The sequence below is a fragment of the Hemicordylus capensis genome, chromosome 2 (assembly GCF_027244095.1).
Source record: "Hemicordylus capensis ecotype Gifberg chromosome 2, rHemCap1.1.pri, whole genome shotgun sequence".
In the NCBI taxonomy this organism is placed as follows: Eukaryota; Metazoa; Chordata; class Lepidosauria; order Squamata; family Cordylidae; genus Hemicordylus; species Hemicordylus capensis.
This window is the reverse complement of record NC_069658.1, coordinates 49,888,047-49,906,327: the sequence shown is the minus strand read 5'-3', so window position 1 is coordinate 49,906,327 and position 18,281 is coordinate 49,888,047. Positions and strand designations below refer to the sequence as shown.

General features: G+C 41.5%; 1 protein-coding gene across 5 annotated transcripts in view; it reads left to right on the top strand.

Moving 5' to 3' along the window:
- ARHGEF28 (Rho guanine nucleotide exchange factor 28) overlaps positions 1-18,281 on the top strand; it is a 246,277-nt gene that overhangs the window by 147,193 nt on the left and 80,803 nt on the right. For all 5 annotated transcript variants that reach the window (XM_053291271.1, XM_053291270.1, XM_053291268.1 and 2 more), the window contains 6 exons: positions 6,626-6,753; positions 12,212-12,441; positions 13,678-13,885; positions 14,264-14,375; positions 17,332-17,374; positions 17,963-18,086. In XM_053291271.1, coding sequence (XP_053147246.1) covers positions 6,626-6,753; positions 12,212-12,441; positions 13,678-13,885; positions 14,264-14,375; positions 17,332-17,374; positions 17,963-18,086 — 845 coding nt within the window. The remainder of the gene's footprint in view (positions 1-6,625; positions 6,754-12,211; positions 12,442-13,677; positions 13,886-14,263; positions 14,376-17,331; positions 17,375-17,962; positions 18,087-18,281) is intronic.

Sequence of the window (18,281 nt, the reverse complement as noted above, 5' to 3'; positions counted from 1 at the left end):
ATACTTAGCTAGATGGACCAATGGTTTGATGAACCAATGGTCTATATGGCAGCTCCCTATGTTCCTATGAAAATGTCAGGGACAATGTCTCAACAAGTGAGGATTCACATAATTTTAGTTTTAGAATTCTGTTGCAGTCCTTTTTAATATTTTCTAAATGCAAGAAATCCAGATATTACTGTGTACTAAATTACATATTTGCATGCATTCTATTTTGTTCTTAAGATCTATAACTGTTTCTACCAGTAAAATAATGTTCATGCAAGAGGGGAAAAAATCCTTATTCATTACCTAGAAAACAATTTATTAAACCAGTTAGTAAACAAAACAGAACAAAGCTACGGTGTATAGTAATGCAAAAACTTTTTAAAAGATCTACACAACTAGGCATACAAAATGCAGCAGAACTGGGTATGCACCAAGAGATCCAGAATGATTGTGTAGATCATTTTTAATTTTGTCTCATGTCTTATAATTGGGTGGAGATGTTCAAAGAACACAAGTGGACATGTTCAGAGAACTTAGGAACATAGGAAGTTGCCATATACTGAGTCAGACCATTGGTCTATCTAGCTCAGTATTGTTCTCACAGACTGGCAGTCGCTTCTCCAAGGCTGTAGGCAGGAATCTCTCTCAGCCCAGAGCAGCTCCATCCCCTAAGGGGAATATTTTACAGTGTTCACCCATCAAGTCTCCCATTCATATACAACCAGGGTAGACCCTGCTTAGCTAAGGGGACAAGTTACGCTTGCTACCACAAGACCAGCTCTCCTCTGGGAGCCTCCTGGCTTACTCCTCCAGCCGAACTCTGGCCAGCCTCATTCCCAGCTGGCTTCATTGTCTGCTGCGTGTTTTCTTTCCCCCCCTCCCTCACTCAGTGCTTTGTTTCTAGCTGGGAAATGACCACTTGAGGGCCAAATGAGTGCTGGCCACACACCCTGCATGTGACATCACACACAGGGAAGTGGCTGGTGCATGCAAAGGGTCACCAGGAAGAGGAGCCAACATAAACCCATGCTCTCCTAGTTATGTTCCTGTCCTCATAGCTATCAGCAAAATGTTTGTTAAAATATCTGATGCTGCCTTATCTGAAAGGATATAGATAGTTTTCTAGGATGCATAGCATACCTTTGCCTTAGATCTAAATAAAATTTACAAAAGAACAATTCATTACTTAATGTTTCAATTCAGTCTGACTGCAAAGCCATAATCTCAGAGTAAGAAATACCTCTAAATTTTAGATTTTAAGATTTGGGGGTTGGGTTCCGCGAATGTTTTATGTTATATCTATCTATCTATCTATCTATCTATCTATCTATCTATCTATCTATCTATCTATCTCCTCCGAGGCAATGAGGGGGGCATGTCCTGCAGAGGTTCTCTCTCCCCCACCAGCCTTCCTTATGTCAAAAAGTGCCAAGTTCAGGTGATCTTCGGCCCATTTCAGGTCTTTCCCCCATCATGGTCACCATTTTGGAGGCCTCCACACATGCACAGTGGGCCCCTGTGTGGCCAGGTCATGACCCAGGCCACACAGAGGCCCACTGCACATGCACAGTGGCCTCCAAAACGGTCACCGAGAAGGGGAAACCTCCGCTGACTCCTCGTGGCCTCGGAGAAGCCCCCCCTGAGGGTAAGTCCTACTTCCCCCAAAATGCTCATGAAACCCCTGAATGGTCAGGGGGGTGGATGGTCCGGGATTGAGCCAAACCGGGGGTGGTTCGGCTCAACCCCAACCTGTTGAACCGAACTGGTTCAATGTTGAACTGGCTTGACATCAAACCAGTTTGCACATCCCTAGAATCAATTGCATGTTTGCGGTGCTTCTTCCATTGGAAATAGTGTAAATAGTGTCATGGAAGTGTGATTGCTCCAGTTTCAGTATTTGTGCAAGAGTGGACAAGACTGCCAGCTTTTTTAAAGTGCTTGCAATGTTGTGGATGGTTTAAAACTGTTGCCGTTTCACTGCGCAACATGCTGGCCAGTGGACTAAAAAGTGCTTAACTTTAGCCAGTTAAAAACTTTTGTTTTTAGTATTAGCTGTTCAGCTGCTCACATTATGATTGAAGAGAATTGGCAACCCTGAGAGGAAAATGCGTTTCCTCAAGTTCTGATCCACAAGGGGAAAGTGTAACTTTCCCCAACATGCCCCTTCTTGGTTATGGATTTATCCTTTTTAACACTAATAGCACCTAGTTAATAACAGATGTAAATTCCCTCTCCAAGGTAAAAGTGCTTTCATTAGTGAACTAGATGTAGAAGTTAGCATATTATTTGTCTCGGCTCCCTCTGAATGGACTCTGAGAATCTGTTTAGTATTCTGAAAGTAGGGAATTGGGGGGGATCAGTAGCTGCTGCTGTGTATATTTATCTCTTTTTCTTTATCTGTAAAAGGATTTTAACCACATTCACCCCAGTCTCCATTCTGGAATATATTAGAGCCAAAATAAGCAGCTGAGACAATGATTGCATTCTCAAATCCTTTTGTCACAACCTGGCATAGTCATGAAGGTTTTGTGTGTGATGCAAAAGGCCAGGAACAGCAGGATCAAGGAGGCACAAAAACCTGGCCTGAGTTACAAAGCAGACCTTGGAAGCTGCCATTGTACTCCAAAGACATTCCCTTGCACAGACAAGGAGGAACAGGAAGCCAGAAATCTTATATGCTGGACCTGGCCAGTCAGAATCAGGATATAAAGCTCTCTTGGAAGGCATATACCTTAGAGGCAATTGGCAGACAGATGCTCAAATTCCCAGTGTTTAATCTCATTTGCTCCGATTCATTTACCTAGCAATGGAAAGAAGCTTACTGAACCAAAACACAATATATTTGGTTCACCTACAATTCATATCCTGAATATCTGCAATTGTGTGATATCTTTAATAATGTCCCAATATTGAACTGGATCTAAAAGGCTGCTTATGTGAGTAAGAAGGCTCTTCCATTTGCACTGTTTTGGGGACTGTAACACTCCATTCTATATCCCTCACAGTTCCTGAGGCCCCCCTCTGTCCCCCAGGATTGGATTTTCAGGGGGTGCAGGGGACTGTAGCAGGAAGGAGATGAGACTGTCCCATTTCTCAAGCAGAATGCTACAGGGATGTGCACAACATGAATTTTGTGTTCCTTTCTGAGTTCGGAACAGAAAGCAAAATGTGTGAAACATTATGTCGGAACAACTTGTCGAGCCAGTTGTTCCAATGGAACAACCCTGTTTCATCAGAACATCCTGACCCAATCTGAGCACCATTTTTGAATTCAAAATGGTGCTCTTCTGGCCTCTCTGGCATGGTGGCCATTTGTGTGGTGGTGCTGCCCACCCAGATGGCTGTTGTGTATGTGCAGAGGCCAGAAGAGTGCCATTTTGGATTCCAAAATGGCACACAGAATGGGCCTCTGCACATGCACAAACACCATTTTGGATTTCAAAGTGGCATTCAGGTTGGGACATTCTGCCTTGGAAGGGGTCATTCCGTTCTGAGCTGGGAACACGCCCCCTTTTAAAGGGGTGTTCTGTTCTGAGCTTGGAACACTCAAAATGGCCCATGGTCAGAACGTTCTGCACATCTCTAGAATGTGAATGGTTCTTTGGAGCTATACCATTACCGTATTTACCTGAATAGATGACCACTCTGAATTTAAGATGGCCCTCTTGAAAAATACAGCTTAAATCCAGGTTATACCTGTATTTACCCAAGAAGAAGAGGACTCTGAAATTAAGACACCCCCCCCCCAATTTCTAAAATTAAATAACTTGAGGGGAAAACTCGTCTTGGATTCTGTTAAATACTGTATTACATTATTCTGCTGCCTTCTTAATGGAAGACCTGCAACACAATTCAGAGTAATGTCTGAATCATGAGACATGTATTGATGAGAATATGATAGGTATATCTGAATGAGTTGATAGTTCACATTGCACACAGAGAAATGTCAGTGTAAAAGAGAGGTGCCTGCACTGCTGCTCCGAGGTGCTCTAAAGCAGGGATTCTCAACGTTAGGTCCCCAGATGTTTTGGGACTTCAACTCCCATAATCCCCAGTCCCAGTGGCCTTTGATTGGGGATTATGGGAGTTGAAGTCGAAAAACATCTGAGGACCCAACGTTGAGAATCCCTGCTCTAAAGCATATCAACACAGCTGCAGAGGCGGGTGGCTTCATTCCTACTGTGTGTTGTGTCATTCCAGTTGCCATGCTGTTCCCATTTTTCCTGATGGGAGTAGCATTGCAACTGCCTCAGCAGCTACAGAGGTGTGCTTTAGAGTGCCTTGCAGAGGAAAAACAAAAACAAAAACCCGTGGACAAGGAAAATAATGAATATAAGCTAGAAATAAATAATTGCTAAATGAATAAATAACCAGCTCTCAACAAACATGAAAACAAGCAAGAGCATCTGTATCACACTTGTAGACATACATAAACATAATATCAGATGTTTCGCCAAAAGGCTTCATCAGAGGCAATTTTCCATTTAAAAAGTCAAAGAGTAGAAAAGCATTACTATACAAATGAATTTAACCAAGCATCTTAAAGCCTCAAGGGCGAAACAGCTCCTTATCCCGGGGTGGTTGTCTGGTTCTTTTCCGGGTGTTATTTGTCTTTCATCGTCAGTTGTCATCAGTCACTTCAGAGTATGTTGCTTTCTCTTTTTGAATGAAGGAGTCATTAACTGAACTACAAGCATTCACAACATCTCCCTGAGTCCATCGTTTCCTTCTTCTGGTATCTGAGAACTTATTATCTGTTTTGTATGTACTCTTCATATTCTCACATTTGAAGACATCTTGGACCTCGTTTGGATACCTGCACATACTGTTTGTGTATTTTTCAATTGCATGTTGTAATTCCATCTGATATTATGTTTATGTATGTCTACAAGTGTGATACAGATGCTCTTGCTCGTTTTCATGTGTGTTGAGAGCTGGTTATTTATTCATTTAGCAATTATTTATTTCTAGCTTATATTCATTATTTTCCTTGTCCACGGGTTTTTATTTTTGTTTTTGTTTTTCCTCTTCTATTCCGTGGACCCCGGTTTTTTCCTTAGAGTGCCTTGCAGCACCAAGGCATTCCTCTGTGCAGAATATAAGCCTGCATTGCTTGCCCATATGACTTCCCTGAGCAGTGAGAAGTATCAGGGTTTAATTTCTTTTGGGCAGGAGGGCACAGGAGGCTTGCAGCATCTTTGTCATGTTTATTTTATTTACAACTATACAAGCAAAACAGAGTGGAAATAGACACTCCTACAGCAGACGTAGAATTCCCAGAGAGCAGCAGTTATAACACTATGAAGGTTGTTCATGCTAAATTCTGATCTCCCTCTTCTCTCTGTGTCTAAATTCTTAGGGATATGCAAAATGTTTTAAACTTGAAATGAGTCATTTTTAGTGTTTCGAGCTCTAAACACCCTTAAAATAAAGGGCCTGTTTTGAGTTCCAAACAAAATGACCCCATTTTGTGTAGAAACATTTTGAGTGTTTCGAGTGCCATTTTGGAGGGCTGCTTTTTCCAGGGAGGGCTGATTGGGATCTACAGGTAGACCAGGCCTCTTGCCCCGGACTTAGCACGTCAGCTCACCTTGGAGGACAGGTTTACCACTAAATCTGGAACTCAGGGCTGGTCTACCCACCAACCCCAATCTGTAAATCAATTCTCCCCAGAAAAACAGCCCTGCAAAATGGCGCTTGAAATATTTCAGATTTGTTTTGTCAAAACAGTTGGCTTGGCTGCCGTTTCAACGAAACATTTCGAGTATTTTGCGTTTAGTTTCAATCTCAAAACAAAATGCAAAATCTGTTTTGTGCTGGATGTCACTTTTTTTGGTAATACATCACCTCAATACCTCGTAGTGGACTGGCTAGAATTTTCCTCCCTGATGTGCTCTTTCCCCAGGAAAATTCCAGGAGAAGCACCTGCAGTTTGAAGTGGTACAAATTGCAGAATATCTCAGAATTCTAATATCTCGGACTTCTGTGACCTCATTCACTGCATGTGTAGACTAGTCCTAACATGTTAAACTGAAATGCGTTATTGGACTGGCAATTTGTTGAGGAGTTATCAGAAACTTGTTTTTAATATTTGGACTTTACCAAAGCAATTACACGACTATATACAGGTATCCAGTATGCGTTTTGAACTTTGTTCTTCCAGATTGTTAAATGGGACATGATAGTATCAACCCATCTGGATTTGTGTTTTGGTGCTCTTTTTATTCTCCCTGTTGCATACTGCTGGTCCAACAGGTTCCCTTGGTAACTAGCTGCAATCATTTTGCCTACCAAACTAACAACCTCAGTAATGGCTCCATTCAATTCAAAAAGGAATTGAGAGCTACTGGTTTAGTTAGGTGAAAATAAAATAGGGTTTAAGGTGCGAGTGGCGTACAAGTGATTGAATGAATGAATGAATAACTCTTCACCTTTAAAAACCTCTTACTAATAGTTCCCCCCCTTTAAAAAAAACCTTACTAATTTATACAACTATATGTATGTGCAAAGAAAAGTGTTCTCATATTCCAAGCTCTGATGCACTTAGATTTGCCAGTTCCATTTTACGGAGTTAAAGATTTAGAAAAGAATGACTATATAGAAAATAAATTGTTTTCCAATATATGTTCTATTCCAGAACAACAATCCCCATTTGAGGCTTCTAAAAAACTCTCAAATCCCTCCACCTTCTTTGCTGCAGCAAGACTTTCTGCTATGCTGAACGGAAGTGATGAAGTGTATGCAAACCGCATGGTTGTGAATCAGGTAAGATTGCCAAACTTGCACTCTGTCTGGCTTTCTGCTAAATTGTGTCATAATTTCCTGAGCCAGGTGATAGAGTTTCATAATCATTTATGTTCTTCTATTTAAGAAAAACTTCTCAGCAAATTTGAGCCTTTTCCCTGCAGTTCACAACCTGTGCAATTAGAACCTACTACACAGCTTAATGAAAACATAATGGCCACTATTCGGTTATGCATGCAGAAGTCCCATTGACTTCAGTCTAACGTGTCATTGTGATGTGGATCATGGCCATTGCTTTTTCTCACAAGCTTGTTTAGTTTGTTCTTTTTAATGTAAATACATTTCTGCACAGAAATACTTTGGTGTCTACTTCAGAAATCAAAGGACCATTAATTTAGGACTCCTCATGTTCCTGTTACCCAATACTGAGACATTTCTTTCTTTTGATTAATTTAAATTCCCTTCAGTTGTACATTGAAGAAGAATCTTAAAAAATAGATATACACTAACTAGAGGCCTTCATGCCTTCTTCCTTAGCTTGCAACACCTAATCCTCCTCCTCTCTCCTTTTGGGTAGAGCTTTTAATTTTTAAAAAGCCCATGCTGTTTACACTGCAGCACTTGTTCTCTTTCCTAGTAATTGAAAGAACAAAAGAGCAGCAATTTAAGATTAAAAAATAAACTGAATTTGGTCCCAGTTGATGCATGTTTACTCAGAAATTAGTCCTGTTAACTTCAGTGGGACTTACTCCCAGGAAAATGCATATAAAATTTCAGCCAAGTCATTAGCAGAGGGTGTTCAGGCAGGATGAAAGAAAAACAATTCAGCGAGATTTCAAATTAGGATACATAATTTCCTTCTATCTAAGCTCTATGGCAGTTTTGACAAAATATATATGGTGGTGCGGGGAAGAATGCGGCAGATGTTTGGTAAGCCAGAGGTGCCAAAAAAATCTAGGAACATAGGAAGTTGCCTTATGCCAAGTCAGACCATTGGTTCATCTAGCTCAGTATTGTCTACACCAGTGTTTCTCAACCTTTTTGGAGTCAAGGACCGCTAAATTCTTCCTGTGGAGTTTCAAGGACCGCTACATTGCTGATTATTAAAGAAACACTTAATATCAATCAATTAATTAAATCAAAGTGAAATTAATTAAAATGAATTTAATCAAAATTTAACTTTTGAAGTTCTAGCAGGCCAAGATATTAAAATAAAATAAATTGAATTAAAAATTCTAATAAAAATACAATAAAATCTGTACAAAATACATAACAATAAAATGCATTGTTCTTTAAATAAAATGCTTCCTCTCCCTGCCGCTTCCCACCCCCCCTTCCGCCCCTTTGTGTGGCCTGTAATGCAGTTAAACAGGATTGCTGGAGAAGCACTGTACTGAACATCTTCAAGGAAAATAGTGGATCTCCAGGACTAGGGGGAATCATGCTGTCAGAGCAGACTGCTCCACACTTTCCTTCCAAGGAGCAATCTGCCCCTAAGGCAGGACTGACTACACTTGTGGACCGCAAATCTCGGGAATCTGAATGACTTCAGTAAACAATTACTGTAGTGGTCCTTTTAAAAAAGATATAGAAATCTAATCTAATAGTTTTGACAGGTTTTTCTAGCAGTGGGGTTTTTTTTAGGGTTGTTTTTTTGTTTTGTTTGTTTTTAGAGGGGAGGTGTTCTGAGACTAAAATTTGCATTGAAGCCAGTTCCTTGGACCTGGAACTGTTATCCATTTCAGATGTGTGAAGAGCTGTGTTCAGGGAAGAGCACTCTGCACATGGTCAGAGGTGCCCATATTCCAGGATTGCACTCTGGCTCAAATTAAGAACTGAGAGTTCCCTTCCTGCCCAGGTCTTTTTTTGAGCTAGGACTTCACTCCAAAATCTGTTTTTATTGCCAGAGTTAGCTCATGTGAAGTAGTAATACATACGAGACTGCCTCTGAGCATTCAGAAATTCCCCTCCCCTCCCTCCCAAATTGTTAACTACCACTTACTCTTCAGGGGTAAGAACTCTTCAGGGTAAAACTTAAGGGGCAGAGCTCCAGGTTAAAGAGTATTGCTTCCAAGCTAGCTTGTGACCTGGTACTTCCTTTGCTCCGTGGCGACTTTTCTGTTGAGGTTTTGTTCCTGAGCATGCAACACCCTAGCAGTCCGTTCCCCACCGCTTTCCCCCCTCCCTTCTGTCCCAGTCCATTCTCCGTTGTTCCGGAGGTCCCTGTCCTCCGGCAGCTTGCCCTCCCCATCCCCCGACAGCGCTTTCTTTCCCTGCTGGGCTCTCTCCCTCCCCGACATTTTTGCCCACCCACCTCCTCTGCCAGGGCTGCCGTTCAGCTGACTAAATGTCTTTGTGTGGGGGTGGGGGTGGGGTGAGCCTTCTATTCACCCACCCCCGGCGGCGGCGGATACAAGAGTGACGGCGTGGCCTTCTGCCTGGCCCAGCGTCACTTTCCAACGGCGAGGTGCACCTGCGCAGTTAATAGACTTAACGGCGCAGGCGTGCCTTGCAGCCATGCCGTCGCTCTTGTATCCGCCGCCGCTGGGGGTAGGTGGGTGGATAGAAGGCTCACACCACCCCCACACACAGACATTTAGTCAGCTGCACGGCAGCCCTGGCAGAGGAGGCGGGCGGGCAAAAATGGCGCAGAGGGAGGGAGCCCAGCAGGGAAAGAAAGTGCTGCTGGGGGATAGGGAGGGAAAGAAAAGTGCCGCCGGGGGTGGGTAGAAGGCTTGTGCACACACACACCCCACACAGAGACATCTACTCGGCCACATGGAAGTGGCGGACCCTGGGAGAGGCAGGCGGGCGGGCAAAAATGTCGGGGAGGGAGGGAATCCAGCAGGGAGAGAAAGCGCTGCCGGGGGGCGGGGAGGGAAAGCTGCCAGTGGCAGGAGGAGGCACGGACCGGCACTCAACTCGTCGCGGACCGTCACTGGTCCGCGGACCGGCAGTTGAGAAACACTGGTCTACACCAGTGTTTCTCAAACTTTTTGGAGTCAAGGACCGCGAAATTCTTCGTGCAGCGTTTCAAGGACCGCTACATTCTTCATGCGCAGTTTCCCGACCAGGAGTTAGTAAAGGGGTTTCAAGTCTGTCTGTCTGTCTGTCTGTCTATCTATCAGACTTCTATACTGCCCAAAACTTGCATCTCTGGGCAGTTTAGAATGAAAATAATATAAGCATTAAAATAATAAAATTTGGAATCTTTTGCAAACATTGAATATTAGGGGTTCTTAACCTTGGGTCCCTCAGTTAAACTCCCATAACCCCCAACAACAATGGCATTTGGCTATTATGGCTGGGGATTATGGGAGTAGAAGTCCACCAACGTCTGGGTACCCAAGGTTGAGAACCCCTGAATCTAAAACCTGGGTGAACAAATTTGTCTCCAGTATGTCTGGAGTGGAGGTGCTTGTGATTACTCAATGGAGAGGGGATGTTGGGCCATTAGAAAAATTCAAAAGCTACATGGGGCCAATGAAAACAACATACAAGCAAGCCCCACTGATGCAAGAGGGAAACAGTGTTCCCTCTCAAGGCGCCTCGACCACAACAGGCAGCTGGGTTTCAATCAACCAACCTTTGGCTGCAAACAATGAGCATGCAAGAACCAGCAGCCCTTCAAGTGGCGCCCACTGCCATACTTTTTCCTCCATGCCCCCGCATCGCATAGTTTGAAGCTGTAAAGATAGGGAATAAGATAGCTGTAGGAAGATCTCAGCAGCACGTGGAGGCAAGGCACAAGAAGGGTCCCATGCCTCCGTGATACTCTTCCTCTTCCATGCCATGTGCAAAATTGAGGAAGTGAGTGCCTTGATTTCAGTTGGGGGTGGGTTGACTCCCAGTCAGGGACAGGCACTCAACCCTTCGGGGACCGGCAGCGGTCCAGGGACCGGTGGTTGAGAAACACTGGTCTACACTGACTCACTGTGAAAATCTTCAAGATTTTAGGCAAGATCTTTCCCAGCCCTACCTGGAGATGTCAGGGTTCGCACCTGGGACCTTGTGCATGCACGTAGATGCTCTACCACTGAACTATGGCCCCATCCCCTAAGGGGAATGTCTTACAGCAGACAGGCAGCACTCACATGTAGTCACCCATTCAAATGCAAACCCAAGTGAACCCTGCTTTGCAAAGTGGACCATTTGTGCTTGTTACTACAAGACTGACTCTCCACCCTCCGATTGCATTATTACGCAATAACAAAAGTGCTGTCCTGCAACAACAAAATTTAAACGAAAAAGTAAAATTTGTTGTTTTCTCTGCATGCACACACAGAGCACTTTAGGGGAAATGAAATTGGGGAGATAGGTGGAGTGATAGGGAAAGGGTAACAATTTCTTGCTTGGTGCAGACAGAAAATAGTGGGATCAGCTAGTGCAAGAAGTGCGTGGTGAGCATGCCAAAGAATAACTCTTGAGAGCAATTCTTGCAATATACCCCCACCCTCAAATCTGGAAATACCCATCTGTTGCTGTTGGCCAAGCTTCTCCACCACAGGCATAAATATCATATAAGACCATCCATGCTTAAAGAGCAGCATGTCTTCCATTTATCTTGGTCTGATACGAAATTGAACGTTGGATCTCAGTGATAATACTATGAATTCCCAATGAATTCTGTTTGCAAAATGTTAGACTTATTATTGCCTCTTATCTTGCTTCTGTTTTCTATGGACTCACTACATTTGCTTTGTGGTTTGCAGCTGATCCTTATAGTGCCTTTCTGTCTGAGCATCTCCTTAATGATTTTTTGGGAATGAAAAAGTTTTTCTATTTTTTGTTTTAAAAAATATTTAAAAAGACACAAGAAGCCAGGTTTGGGTTTTTTGTTTTTTGTTTTTTGCGCAGTGCATCTGCAAGTACAAGCTCAAACACTCCCCTTGGAGATGGGGCCATAGTTCAGTGAAAGAGCATCTGCTTTGTGGGCAACTTTTCCACACCCGGCTTTTAGCTCATATCTCCCCTGGAATGGAGGTGTATGTTCACATATTGGCCAAATTTACCTCAAAGTCCCTGCAAGCTAACAGGGAGCACTTCACACACAATTCAGGTTTTTCATTGCACGTTAGAGTGCAGCCCGATTTATATCCAGAGTAAAAAAAAATCCACTTTTTGTGGGGTTTTTTGGCAACTTCGAACTCTCAGTGAAGTGTTGCAGAAAATCCGTGGTAAAGCCTGCTGGCTAGAGAAGCTCATGCAGAAGGACTGAGAAAAACTCCTGCCTGAAACCTTGGAACCTCTGCCAATCAGTGTAGACAGTACTGAACTAGATGGACCAGTGGTCTGACTCTGTATAATGCAGGTTCCTGTGTTCCACTTCATCCTGGATTGTACCCTTTATTAGGGTTTCTCTGCCAGGTTTTGTCCTGAAAATGCTTCATGCCAGTCCTGCAAATTGGAAGAAGCTTTATATAATTATCCTTCTGTATCTTTTCAAACACAACTAATTCGTTTTAACTTTGCACTTCAGATGGAAGATTCTAGTGTCCGCTACGCTAATGTAGGTCAGTCTGCTTCTGAAGCAGACCAGGAAGACTCAAATGAAGAGCCAGAAACGTCAGCAAATAGCACAGATGGCAGAAACCCATCACCAACCCTACATTCGCCTCATTTGTATGCAGGGAGTTCTTACCTGCCACTCAAGATGTGTGCATTTAGCAATCAACGAAATCAACACTATTCCATCATGAAAAAGAGAAGGTGTGGAAATAATCTTGACAGCATTGCTATAAGAAGAATCCCACATATTAACATGCCTAGCTCAAGAAAGAGAGACCAAAATGAATGCACCAATTATCTCTTCTGAAGAAAATGCTCACTGTTTTAATTTAGGCTATTACATTGCCTGTTCTCTTTGAAAGAAATTGGCAGTATCTTTTACTGGACTTCTGTAGTTCATGTCTTCAGTTTTGTGGGCATGTCTTTCTGGAGGGATAAAAGAGGAGGGAAAAACTCCAAAGATGCTTCAAGGTGCTTGTATAAAGGTGATTATCAATTATTTATTCTATCATTGAAAACTCTTATGTGTTTTGAGCCTCAAAAGCTCTTCTTCTGAGGGCAAATGTTGTGTGAATATCTTTCTCAGAGATTGTATCTAATAATAAATGATATAATAAAGATATTCCTTTAGGTGTTACAGTCTCCGAGAAAGATATTCACACAATAACATTTGCCTCAAAAGAAGGGTTTTTAAGGCTCAGAATGCCTAATTATTCACCCAACATTTGCCTCTGAAGAAGAGCTTTTTAGACTCAAAATGCATAAGACAAGAGATTTCAGTGATTGAATTTAAAAATTATAATCACTTTTATAGCACCTTTGCCCCCGCCCTTCTCTCTTTTGTTCACCTGTGTTATGCTATTCTCTTTTCCATGTTTTTCTGGTCCCTGATTGCCTAGATGGTTAGTGTGACCAAAGGGCAGAACTATATATTATGAAAGAATACCAATATATTATGAAAGAATACCAATTTTTCCATGTTTATGAAAAAAAAAACATGTTTATATTTTATAAAAAAAACTACCAGTCCCATGTTTTCTTCATAATTTCAATGTGGGGGCAGGTATTTGTAGGGAAAGGGTGTTTAACCCTTCCTCACCCATTTATTCCTCCCTGCAAAAGCCCATACAGGCTGTTTTTAATCAGTTTTCCCCCATCTGGGCTGTGAGGCCAGAAATAAGTCAACTGAGCTAACAATTGTCTGAAGTTTGCTGGACTAATATATAATTCTGTCCAAAGAGAATAGATGGTTAACGTTTGATAAAGCTTGCTCTTCCTACCAGTGCTTTTAGCAAGCTTCTAATTTTACAGATTTCTGAGAAATGGAAAAATCATAGAGGAGGGAGTGGGGATACACATTATGTAGACTATGTATGTGGTCAGCACATTAATACTTAAAGTTGAATGGTTGACTTTATTATATTTTGTTGTTCTTAGTTCTAGTCTTGATGACTTGGATGTAGACACCGGAGCTGAAAGAATTTCTAACAGATCCCATAACCGCTACCCTTCAATGTCCTTCAGCTCTTCTGTGGCCTTGGATAGTAGCAGGGATGGATTTAGTTCTTCAGAGACAGGCACGGAACTGGATTGTAACATAAGCAGGGCGGAATCCCTTCCCTTGTCTGACAATATGCAGTCAAAGGTATTTTGTTGCTGTCCCCCGACCCCACTGTTTTAGTCCTAATCTGAATTGCCCTACCCTCACTTCATCGCTGCGTTTGCCACCCACAAGAGATCCACTCATGGATACCCTGCTACCTCATCTAGTTTGGCCCTGAAATTAAATGGGGGGAAAAATCTTCATTTAAACTGAATTATGTTCACATCTTTCTTCACCTTTTTGTGTGGAGAGAGAGAGCTATTTATTACTTGCATTGAACTCCATCTTAAAAACACATTGATGATACATGCAGTTAGTTTTACAAATACTATCTATCTAAAACATTTTTAAAGAATGGTAAGATATAGGGAATTATGCTGCTGCTATTGTTAATTGCCTAAAATGTTGCCTGTTTTCTAGGAATCATTACTGTCTGGAATTCGATCTCGCTCATATTCTTATACCTCCCCTAAAATCTTATTAGGGAAATCGCACTGTGTGCGTGACTTCGCAATATGTGATTCAAATGATGGTGAGCATTAGTTCTGTTTTCATTTCTTATACTTTCATTCATCATGTTGTTTTTTTTAACAGGGTGAATTTAATACCCTTTATACAGCCAGAGACTACCCACCTGGTAGACATGCTTAGCGCTAGACTATGTGTTATACTATTGGTCTTTGTGTATTTGTTTTCCCCAAATAGCTGTCACTGTGTGTGTCTGTGAGAGAGAGAGAGAGAGAGAGAGAGAGAGAGAGAGAGAGAGAGATCTTGATCAGAACATGGCAATAGGGGTGGGGTGGGGGGTTAGCCCTTTGTTCCCACTGCAGCCCTGATCAAGGGATTGGCCCTCTCCTTAGCTGTTATTTGCCTCAGGGAAACTGCCTGTTTTATTTATGATGAAAGCTCCTCCCTCGTGCAGTAGTAGTAAGTTGACCTGCACAGCATCATGCTACCATCTTCCAAATCTGGAAGAGGACTGTATTTGAAAAGGTGATCCCTCAAACCTAGAGCATAAGGTGTGATCAATGTGTGGAAACTGGGATGAGGTCTGCCACTACAATTTTGATTCACCCTCCATGTGTTGACTACATAGATTTTTAGTCATCTGCATATGGCTTGCATTACTAGTGGGCACAGGGACAAGGAGTTGTTGTTTTAATTGTTTTATTTCATTTAATAAAATTAAAATTCATTATAATTTAATTATTTAATACAAAACAATATTTATTATTGTATAGGCCACTTTTAACCAGCAACTGCTATTAAAACAGAATAAAGTTATAAAATACACTTCTTTCCTTCCATATTTATGGTGAGTGTGCATGTGTGGTAACTATAGTGGCATATAATAATGCACATGTACGCACATGTACGCACACTGGCTTGATACTGCCACCCAGAACAAAACTCATTCCATTCACTGAAGAAAAAAATTAGAGTGGACACTGGTTGCCACATGTCCAGGATTGGCCTGGACAGTTCAGAAACCATATGTCCTGTCCAGGATATAGGAAAAATGTTGCCCTGCATATAAAATGTCCAGGTATTTGAGCAGGAAGATTGATTTAATTTGCCCATTTTTATGGTGTTTATCTCCAGGCATTGTAGCTACATGGCGTCAAAGTTTAAAAGCCTCATACCCTTTCTCTGGCACCAGTGCTGTTGACTAGCTAGGTTGGCTGTCTTTCCGTCATTTGTGGATCACCTCTAGAGTTAGCGAGGGTGGTAGTGGGCCTCTGGCTTTAGCTGTGAAATTTATGGACAGAGAGAGCATTGTTGGAGTTCCACTTTTCTCTAGAACATTCATAGCCTGATGCAGCACCTGCCTGCAGTCTTATTGAGGTGAAACTCTCCTCACCCTCTCCTGTGCAAAAAACTCTGTAAGGAAGAATGTGCAAAACTGCCACTAAGCTTCACTGTTGAGCACTCTTTCCAATCCCAGTTAAAAAAGTATGATTTTTAAATGTGTGCCCCCTGATGGTTGTGTCCAGAATTCGTTCCGATGGTGACCCTGTTCCCAACCTTTCAGTGTCCCTGGGCAGACAATATAGTCTAGTAAAGCCACAATTAAAGTGCTCTGGATTTAAGAAGGAGGGGAACGCTGTTGTAGAGGCACAAGCCATTACTGCAACTGGATCTTTTACATACATCCAGATAACTCAAGATTTATAGACTTAGATCTTTCAGCTCAGACTTGCAGAATACTTCAGACCACATGAACCCCCTGCCAGTCCAAATACTACCATGGACCATGCATTCCATGCAGCTAACTACCTGTGCTGGGGATGTGAGCAAATTGTCTGTCTTTTCTGAAGATAGTTTTCATGTTGCAAGCTTTGTGCTGTAGTGCCAAACTGGAACAGCAAAAGGTGACAACTGAGCAGCCAATTTTTGTATTCCTTGGTGGGTGGGTGGGTGGGTGCGGGGGTGGTGGTCTCTGCTTTTCCAACAGTATTCTGGAAACTGGAAGTGTCTTGCCACACAACCTGATTGTCAGATTCTATAATATAGTTGTCATCACCTTGCTGGGAGGCTTCCACAGTTATGAAGCACATCGGTTTGGATGTTGCCATTACCATTAATGTGTCATGTATTACATTAAAAGAAGTAATACTAAAATGTGGACTCTTTCTTGCCACTTATGTAATCAATTTTGCTTTCTTTATAAGTGAAATTTTGGGCAAGTGTTTTGCCACATTTTAATTGAGTCTTGCTAGAGTCATGGAGAGCCAGATTAAATTGCTATGTAGGGTGCCAGATCTTTGAAGATATATGAGCAAAATATCTGGAGACTTTAATCAGGTGGTTAAAATCCTGGGATGTGTTTAAAAAAGAAAGGCCATATATGAAATTACATATTTAATGTTAATCATTTAAAATAATTTTAAAATAAATTATTAATAATAATATTTTAATAAAATAAATTGAAATCTATTTCAGAATCTGACATTTCTTTTTGGCCTACTATGCCAGATTAAGGCCTTTTCATACATCAAGCAAAAAATAATAATAATAATAAATTGTCACTTCTCCTGCTCCAGGATTCAGCTTGCCTCCATGGTTTGGTCATAATGTCTATCTGTCTGTCTGTCTGTCTGTCTCTCTCTCTTACACACACACACACACACACACACACACACACACACACACACACACTTTAGTTGGTTGCCTGATGTATGAAAAGGCCTTGAATTTAGGCTAGACTAGTGAGGGGGCAGAATAGACAAGTTATCCAGCTGCCTTCCCACATGCTGGTTTTACCCTCTTTGCCTACAAATGAAAATGACTTTAGACAAATGCTGGCAATGAACATCTGGTTATGAAGTACTGACATCCTGAACTCACCTCTATTAATTTTCTTTTTTTACTTTTAAACATTTCAGACAATGTAATAATTGTACAAACTTTAGAATGGAAATCTTGTGCTTCAGGCACATTCATGAATATGGTGGTATAGCTGCTTTAAATTTTTTATTGTTTTGTAGAACAGCATGCATACAACTTGTCTGAACAGTCAAGAGAGAAAAGGTATGATATTTTTAAAGGCATGTTTAAGACTGTACAATGACTTAGTTATTAGCAATAACAGTCAAGCAACAGGAATTATTTTACTAAACAGCAAAATGGATAACTAATTAAGACCCTTGGGGCTTTTTACTTAGCTCTGTCAAAGCAATAATTTGCATTTAGGACTTGGAGTAGCAATATACTTGCATTAAAAAATATTCTGTGTATTTGCCAATCCTCATTTTACATTCTCAACCAGGGAATTTTTTGAGAGAAATAGCATTGTGTTTATATTGCATTTGAACACTGAGCTAGGCGAATTTGTCTTCTGAATCAGGTAATTACAAGTTTCGGCAATATTGCTGTTGATAACAGAATAGACCCTAGCACTAATCTGATGCTGTGTTTGCTAGTAGGCTATGAAAGTCAGATCGTTCACCACACCTTATTAAGGTAAAATTGAGATTCCATAATCAGATTAGAAAAATGTGAATTTTAAATGCTTACTCTCCTCTTGCTCTGTTTTGTCTTCAGTAACACAACCACAAATAATATAGTGTCTCAATTAGATTTTAAGATGGTAACATCAAGATTTCCTGATGTATTTAGGATTCAAGAGGAGGAATGGGATAAGTTCATTATACCTACGAAATCGGAATCTGAAAAATATAAAGTCAGCCGTACTTTCAGCTTTCTGATGAACAGAATGGCCAGTACACGGAATAAATCCAAGGTAATTTGAAACCTGATGTATGCAGTATGACAAGATATTTAGTAGTAGTCTTATGAATACAGAAAGGCCTTTTTGTTTTTAACTAGAAGGGTTTCCAGTGCTGCCTTATGGCAGCTGGAACTTGGTGAACATAAACCACTCTTTCCTGTCTGTAGATAGGAAGTAAGAATCTCTGCTTAGATGCACAAGGCTATC